The sequence below is a fragment of the Oncorhynchus tshawytscha genome, unplaced genomic scaffold (assembly GCF_018296145.1).
Source record: "Oncorhynchus tshawytscha isolate Ot180627B unplaced genomic scaffold, Otsh_v2.0 Un_contig_5174_pilon_pilon, whole genome shotgun sequence".
Lineage (NCBI taxonomy): Eukaryota > Metazoa > Chordata > Actinopteri > Salmoniformes > Salmonidae > Oncorhynchus > Oncorhynchus tshawytscha.
Window position 1 is genome coordinate 74,411 of NW_024608815.1, and position 8,630 is coordinate 83,040.

General features: G+C 48.2%; 1 protein-coding gene across 1 annotated transcript; it reads left to right on the forward strand.

Annotated features, from left to right (window-relative positions):
* Window positions 1-1,594: 1,594 nt before the first annotated feature.
* Window positions 1,595-8,607, forward strand: LOC121843851 (neurofilament heavy polypeptide-like). Its single transcript, XM_042313718.1, has 2 exons — window positions 1,595-2,711; window positions 7,878-8,607. Exons 1-2 carry the CDS (start codon window positions 2,443-2,445, stop codon window positions 8,605-8,607), a joined length of 999 nt encoding a protein of 332 aa, XP_042169652.1. The 5' UTR covers window positions 1,595-2,442.
* The last annotated feature ends 23 nt before the right edge of the window (window positions 8,608-8,630 follow it).

The following is an 8,630-nucleotide window of genomic DNA, read 5'->3' on the forward strand; positions in this document are numbered from 1 at the left end:
TCTCTGTATTCACAGTTTATATCCCAAGAGACCAGGAGACCTAAAGGAAGCATTCAACACTGCATCCCTTCATCCAGTCATAGTAAACTGTCTGTCTGTCTGTCTGTCTGTCTGTCTGTCTGTCTGTCTGTCTGTCTGTCTGTCTGTCTGTCTGTCTGTCTGTCTGTCTGTCTCTCTACTGTGACAGATGTAAATACAACCAACTTCTCTGAGGTGGTTGTTGTTGTTGTCTGTGCTGCACAGCTATTTTCAGTTCTCTCCAGAGATGGTAGATCAGGTTCAACTCTGGCTGGGCCAGTCAAAGACATTCAGAGACTTGTCCCAAAGCCACTCCTGAGTTGTCTTGGCTGTGTGCTTAGGGCTGTTGTACTGTTGGAAGGTGAACCTTCACCCCAGTCTGAGATCCTGAGCGCTCTGAAGCAGGTTTTCATATTGGATCTATCTGTACTTTGCTCTGTTCATCTTTCCCTCGATCCTGACTAGTCTCCCAGTCCGTGCCGCTGAAGAACATCCCCACAGCATGATGCTGCCACCCCATTGCTTCACCGTAGGGATGGTGCCAGGTTTTATCCAGATGTGATGCTTGGCATTCAGGCCATAGAGTTCAATCTTTGTTTCATCAGACCAGAGAATCTTATTTCTCATGGTCTGAGAGTTCGTTAGGTTCGTTAGGTGCCTTTTGGCAAACTCCAAGCGGGCTGTCATGTGCCTTTTACTGAGGAGTGGCTTCCGTCTGGCCACGCAAACATATAGGCCTGATTGTGGGAGTGCTGCAGAGATGGTTGTCCTTCTGGAAGGTTCTCCCATCTCCACAGAGGAACTCTGGAGCTCTGTTAGAGTGGCCATCAGGTTATTGGTCACCTACCTGACAAAGGCTCTTCTCTCCCGAATGCTCAGTTTTTCGGGTGGCCAGCTTGAAGGAAGATTCTTGGTGATTCCAAATTTCTTCATTTAAGAATGATTGAGACCCACTGTGTTCTTGGGGACCTTCAATTCTGCAGAAATGTTTTGGTACCTTTCCCCAGATCTGTGCCTTAACACAATCCTGTCTCGGAGCTCTGTGGACAATTCCTTTTCCCTCATGGCTTGGTTTTTGCTCTGACATGCACTGTCAACTGCTGGACCTTATATAGACAGGTGTGTGGTCAGAGAACCCTCAACCTTCTGGCCTGCAGCCCTGTGTGCTGTCAGAGAACCCTCAACCTTCTGGCCTGCAGTCCTGTGTGCTGTCAGAGAACCCTCAACCTTCTGGCCTGCAGTCCTGTGAGCTGTCAGGGTGAAGAACAGTTTGTTAACCTGCAGAGACCAATCACAGTCCCTGGTCTGTCCTAGAAGTAGCGGTAAACAGTTGTTTTCCACTTAATGTGTCTCTCTGCCTAGTAGGTCTATCAATTAATCATATCATCTCTACTCATTACGTTAAGCCTACTTTATTTTATTTAACCTTTATTTAACGAGGCAAGTCAGTTAAGAACAAATTCTTATTTTCAATGACGGCCTAGGAACAGTGGGTTAACTGCCTGTTCAGGGGCAGAACGACAGATTTGTACCTTGTCAGCTCGGGGGTTTGAACTTGCAACCTTCCGGTTACTAGTCCAACGCTTTAACCACTAGGCTACCCTGCCGCCCCAACTACTAACTTCAGTGTCTATATTGTCATCCACCTGAACTCAACCCTGTTGATGCTGTCCTCTATTGCTGGTCTCTATTGAAGCTGGGTTGTGTTCATTTGAGCACACACCATAACGAAATGTGTTGCAAAACTAAACAGTCATTTGATATTGAACAAGTTCAGATAGTTTTCTACCTCCTGTTTCACTGTGTTTTCTTCTGTATTGAGCTTCTAAACACGACCCTGTCCGTTATTGACTTCTTCTCTGTCCGTCTCTGTAGTGGTCTGTTGTTGTTGTTGTATTGACCATGTTGTCCTCTGTTCTTATTTACCCCAGTGGCCTGTTGTTGTTGTTGTTGTTGTTGTATTGACCATGTTGTCCTCTGTTCTTATTTACCCCAGTGGTCTGTTGTTGTTGTTGTTGTTGTTGTATTGACCATGTTGTCCTCTGTTCTTATTTCCCCCAGTGGTCTGTTGTTGTTGTTGTTGTTGTATTGACCATGTTGTCCTCTGTTCTTATTTCCCCCAGTGGTCTGTTGTTGTTGTCCTCTGTTTGTATTGACCATGTTGTCCTCTGTTCTTATTTCCCCCAGTGGTCTGTTGTTGTTGTTGTTGTTGTATTGACCATGTTGTCCTCTGTTCTTATTTCCCCCAGTGGTCTGTTGTTGTTGTTGTTGTTGTTGTTGTTGTTGTTGTTGTATTGACCATGTTGTCCTCTGTTCTTATTTCCCCCAGTGGTCTGTTGTTGTTGTTGTATTGACCATGTTGTCCTCTGTTCTTATTTCCCCCAGTGGTCTGTTGTTGTTGTTGTTGTTGTTGTTGTATTGACCATGTTGTCCTCTGTTCTTATTTCCCCCAGTGGTCTGGCTGTGTTGGGCCGGGCTGGGAGGTGGTGGTGGTGGTCTCTGGGTGCTGGTCTAGGTGGAGAGGCAGAGGCAGGAGGAGCCTGCAGTGAAGGAGTGACTGTGGGTGTTGAGGTGGTGCCCGTGCCAGGCCATGCCTGGGGGCCAGAGAGGGCAGAGGAGATAGCAGCTGAGCTGCTCTCCCTAGAGACACTGGTAGGAGGCAGCCTCAGCAATGGCAACAGACCCAGAAACAGGTGAGGAATGGATGAGGGGAGACGACACACAGAGATACACACATACACACACACACAGATGTGGTAAAGTACTGTACTACAACAAGCAGGCTGAAACATCCCCTCTCCAAACACACACACACACTTACTTATTAACACAAGGCTCCATGGGAAATTAAATGATAGCACTATTAGATCAGCCCCCCTTTTGAGAACATGTTTGAAGTTGACGATCAGTCTTCAACTACCATAAGACAGTCAGATCTTCTACCTTCCATCCTGACTGGGACTTACATTTAGTCATTTAGCAGACCCTCTTATCCAGAGACTGACAGGAGCAATTAGGGTTAAGTTCCTTGCTAAAGGGCACACCGGCAGATGTTTCACCTTGTGGTCTGATTTATAGTAGAGGGGAGGTTAATCAGATAAATCATTGATGTGACTGAGGGGGAGATGATTTACCTGAAATATTTCCCCTGAGGGCCAAGAAGGTATGTAACACAGATAAGAGGAGAGATGACTTCCACTGTTCTGTTCTCACCACAACATGCTCTTCCACATTCTCACACACATTCCTCACTGCTGCAGACCTTAGCCTGAGTCACAGTCTATTTGTGTCATCATGCCAACTCCTTGTCACTCATGGTGATGCCAAATGTTTGGCTTGACAATGACATCAATAGAGTTGGCAAGGACACAAATCTATGACCAGGCTACAGACACCTAGGATCATTTCTGTAGTCAACTCACACTGCACCACAAAAACACACACTAACCTACTACCTGTATGTCTCCTCTGTCTAGGATCAGTAACCCACACTAACCCACTACCTGTATGTCTCCTCTGTCTAGGATCAGTAACCCACACTAACCCACTACCTGTATGTCTCCTCTGTCTAGGATCAGTAACCCACTACCTGTATGTCTCCTCTGTCTAGGATCAGTAACCCACTAACCCACTACCTGTCTCCTCTGTCTAGGATCAGTAACCCACACTAACCCACTACCTGTAGGATGTCTCCTCTGTCTAGGATCAGTAACCCACACTAACCCACTACCTGTATGTCTCCTCTGTCTAGGATCAGTAAGCCTAACTACCTGTATGTCTCCTCTGTCTAGGATCAGTAACCCACACTAACCCACTACTGTAGTCTCCTCTGTCTAGGATCAGTAACCCACACTAACCCACTACCTGTATGTCTCCTCTGTCTAGGATCAGTAACCCACACTAACCCACTACCTGTACTAACCCACTACCCTCTGTCTAGGATCAGTAACCCACACTAACCCACTACCTGTATGTCTCCTCTGTCTAGGATCAGTAACCCACACTAACCCACTACCTGTATGTCTCCTCTGTCTAGGATCAGTAACCCACACTAACCCACTACCTGTATGTCTCCTCTGTCTAGGATCAGTAACCCACTACCTGTATGTCTCCTCTGTCTCTGTATGTCTCCTCTGTCTAGGATCAGTAACCCACTACCTGTATGTCTCCTCTGTCTAGGATCAGTAACCCACACTAACCCACTACCTGTATGTCTCCTCTGTCTAGGATCAGTAACCCACACTAACCCACTACCTGTATGTCTCCTCTGTCTAGGATCAGTAACCCACTACCTGTATGTCTCCTCTGTCTAGGATCAGTAACCCACACTAGGATCAGTAACCCACACTAAACCACTACCTGTATGTCTCCTCTGTCTAGGATCAGTAACCCACACTAACCCACTACCTGTATGTCTCCTCTGTCTAGGATCAGTAACCCACACTAACCCACTACCTGTATGTCTCCTCTGTCTAGGATCAGTACCTGTATGTCTCCTCTGTCTAGGATCAGTAACCCACACTAACCCACTACCTGTATGTCTCCTCTGTCTAGGATCACCCACACTAACCCACTACCTGTATGTCTCCTCTGTCTAGGATCAGTAACCCCACTAACCCACTACCTGTAGGTCTCCTCTGTCTAGGATCAGTAACCCACACTAACCCACTACCTGTATGTCTCCTCTGTCTAGGATCAGTAACCCACACTAACCCACTACCTGTAGACCCCCTCTGTCTAGGATCAGTAACCCACACTAACCCACTACCTGTATGTCTCCTCTGTCTAGGATCAGTAACCCACACTAACCCACTACCTGTATGTCTCCTCTGTCTAGGATCAGTAACCCACACTAACCCACTACCTGTATGTCTCCTCTGTCTAGGATCAGTAACCCACTACCTGTATGTCTCCTCTGTCTAATGTCTCCTCTGTCTAGGATCAGTAACCCACACTAACCCACTACCTGTATGTCTCCTCTGTCTAGGATCAGTAACCCACACTAACCCACTACCTGTATGTCTCCTCCCACTACCTGTAACTCCTCTGTCATCTAACCCCACTAACCCACTACCTGTATGTCTCTGTCTAGGATCAGTAACCCACACTAACCCACTACCTGTATGTCTCCTCTGTCTAGGATCAGTAACCCACACTAACCCACTACCTGTATGTCTCCTCTGTCTAGGATCAGTAACCCACACTAACCCACTACCTGTATGTCTCCTCTGTCTAGGATCAGTAACCCACACTAACCCACTACCTGTATGTCTCCTCTGTCTAGGATCAGTAACCCACACTAACCCACTACCTGTATGTCTCCTCTGTCTAGGATCAGTAACCCACACTAACCCACTACCTGTAGACCCCCTCTGTCTAGGATCAGTAACCCACACTAACCCACTACCTGTATGTCTCCTCTGTCTAGGATCAGTAACCCACTACCCTACCTGTCTCTCTGTCTAGGATCAGTAACCCACACTAACCCACTACCTGTATGTCTCCTCTGTCTAGGATCAGTAACCCCACTAACCCACTACCTGTATGTCTCCTCTGTCTAGGATCAGTAACCCACACTAACCCACTACCTGTAGGTCTCCTCTGTCTAGGATCAGTACACTAACCCACTACCTGTATGTCTCCTCTGTCTAGGATCAGTAATGTCTCCTCTGTCTAGGATCAACTAACCCACTACCTGTATGTCTCCTCTGTCTAGGATCAGTAACCCACACTAACCCACTACCTGTATGTCTCCTCTGTCTGTCTATGTCTCCTCTGTCTAGGATCAGTAACCCACACTAACCCACTACCTGTATGTCTCCTCTGTCTAGGATCAGTAACCCACACTAACCCACTACCTGTAGACTCCTCTGTCTAGGATCAGTAACCCACACTAACCCACTACCTGTATGTCTCCTCTGTCTAGGATCAGTAACCCACACTAACCCACTACCTGTATGTCTCCTCTGTCTAGGATCAGTAACCCACACTAACCCACTACCTGTATGTCTCCTCTGTCTAGGATCAGTAACCCACACTAACCCACTACCTGTATGTCTCCTCTGTCTAGGATCAGTAACCCACACTAACCCACTACCTGTATGTCTCCTCTGTCTAGGATCAGTAACCCACACTAACCCACTACCTGTATGTCTCCTCTGTCTAGGATCAGTAACCCACACTAACCCACTACCTGTATGTCTCCTCTGTCTAGGATCAGTAACCCACACTAACCCACTACCTGTATGTCTCCTCTGTCTAGGATCAGTAACCCACACTAACCCACTACCTGTATGTCTCCTCTGTCTAGGATCAGTAACCCACTAACCCACTACTCCTCTGTCTAGGATCAGTAACCCACACTAACTACCTGTATGTCTCCTCTGTCTAGGATCAGTAACCCACACTAACCCACTACCTGTAGGTATCCTCTGTCTAGGATCAGTAACCCACTACCTGTATGTCTCCTCTGTCTAGGATCAGTAACCCACACTAACCCACTACCTGTATGTCTCCTCTGTCTAGGATCAGTAACCCACACTAACCCACTACCTATAGACCCCCTCTGTCTAGGATCAGTAACCCACACTAACCCACTACCTGTATGTCTCCTCTGTCTAGGATCAGTAACCCACACTAACCCACTACCTGTATGTCTCCTCTGTCTAGGATCAGTAACCCACACTAACCCACTACCTGTATGTCTCCTCTGTCTAGGATCAGTAACCCACACTAACCCACTACCTGTAGGTCTCCTCTGTCTAGGATCAGTAACCCACTACCTGTATGTCTCCTCTGTCTAGGATCAGTAACCCACACTAACCCACTACCTGTATGTCTCCTCTGTCTAGGATCAGTAACCCACACTAACCCACTACCTCTATGTCTCCTTTGTCTAGGATCAGTAACCCACTACCTGTATGCCTCCTCTGTCTAGGATCAGTAACCCACACTAACCCACTACCTGTATGTCTCCTCTGTCAATCTGTTTTCTACTCAGAGAATGATGCATAGTTATTAGCTAGTAAGTTTCTACTGAAACAAACTGCCTTTGTGTACCTCAGGAATGCGGCCAAGTGCTGTTTGGGTGTGACCACTGAGTGACATGTCCTGTTTTTTGGTATCTGCAAAGGACCCAGCTGGGTGCAGACATGCCAGAGAACAGAAACTAGCTGGAGCAGCAGCACCTAAATATCATCAGAAAAGAGTCATGAAACTGGTGGTTATCACTGTCTGCACTCTATGCCTCCACCCATGTCTTCACACAGCTGCTACCTGTCATGTAGACAGAGGTTGTACTTTTCTAGAAAAGATGAGACTCCACCCTGTTTGTTGAACTTTAGACTCTGCACTGTTGAGTGATGGTCAACTGATCCAGATTTGATAATCTGATAATAAAGTTGCTGTTTGAATAATCTTGTCTCTCTCCCTATTGGTTAGAATCTCCATGACAGGCCTCCTAGTGGTCGGTGTCCTAAGGCACTGTATCTTACTGCTGTGCCACTACAGATCCTGGTTTGAATCCAAACTCTGTTGACCCGGTAGACCCATGGGGCGGTCCACATTTTGCCCAGCGTTGTCCGGGTTTGGGGAGGGTTTGGCCGGCAGGGATGTCCTTGTGCCAATGCGCATGAGCGACTCCTGTGGCGGGCCGGGCGCAGTGCACGCTGCACGGTCGCCGGGTGTACAGTGCACGCTGACACGGTCGCCGGGTGTACAGTGCACGCTGACACGGGTGGTGCACGCTGCCGGGTGTACAGTGCACGCTGACATGGTCGCCGGGTCTACCCAACACACTGTCACACTTCCTTTCAAAGAAACCACTTCCTTTCAAAGAAACCACACCCCTCTACATACAGAGAACCCAGTCCAGTAGGAAGCCACTCCCCTCTACATACAAAGAACCCAGTCCAGGAGGAAGCCACTCCCCCTCTACATACAAAGAACCCAGTCCAGGAGGAAGCCACTCCCCCTCTACATACAGAGAACCCAGTCCAGGAGGAAGCCACTCCCCCTCTACATACAGAGAACCCAGTCCAGGAGGAAGCCACTCCCCCTCTACATACAAAGAACCCAGTCCAGGAGGAAGCCACTCCCCCTCTACATACAGAGAACCCAGTCCAGGAGGAAGCCACTCCCCCTCTACATACAAAGAACCCAGTCCAGGAGGAAGCCACTCCCCCTCTACATACAGAGAACCCAGTCCAGGAGGAAGCCACTCCCCCTCTACATACAAAGAACCCAGTCCAGGAGGAAGCCACTCCCCCTCTACATACAGAGAACCCAGTCCAGGAGGAAGCCACTCCCCTCTACATACAAAGAACCCAGTCCAGGAGGAAGCCACTCCCCCTCTACATACAGAGAACCCCAGTCCAGTCCAGGAGGAAGCCACTCCCCCTCTACATACAGAGAACCCAGTCCAGGAGGAAGCCACTCCCCCTCTACATACAGAGAACCCAGTCCAGGAGGAAGCCACTCCCCCTCTACATACAGAGAACCCAGTCCAGGAGGAAGCCACTCCCCCTCTACATACAGAGAACCCAGTCCAGGAGGAAGCCACTCCCCCTCCTCTGGTGTAGAGTTCCATGAAACAGAAAGTCATCTTTCATACT

What these genes read in the sequence shown, in the direction of transcription:
- LOC121843851 (XM_042313718.1), top strand. Translation starts at nt 2,443, where the DNA reads ATGTTGTCCTCTGTTCTTATTTCCCCCAGTGGTCTGGCTGTGTTGGGC. An exon ending in GGCAACAGACCCAGAAACAG is followed by an intron (nt 2,712 to 7,877) that starts GTGAGGAATGGA and finishes CTCTACATACAG; the next exon opens with AGAACCCAGTCCAGTAGGAA.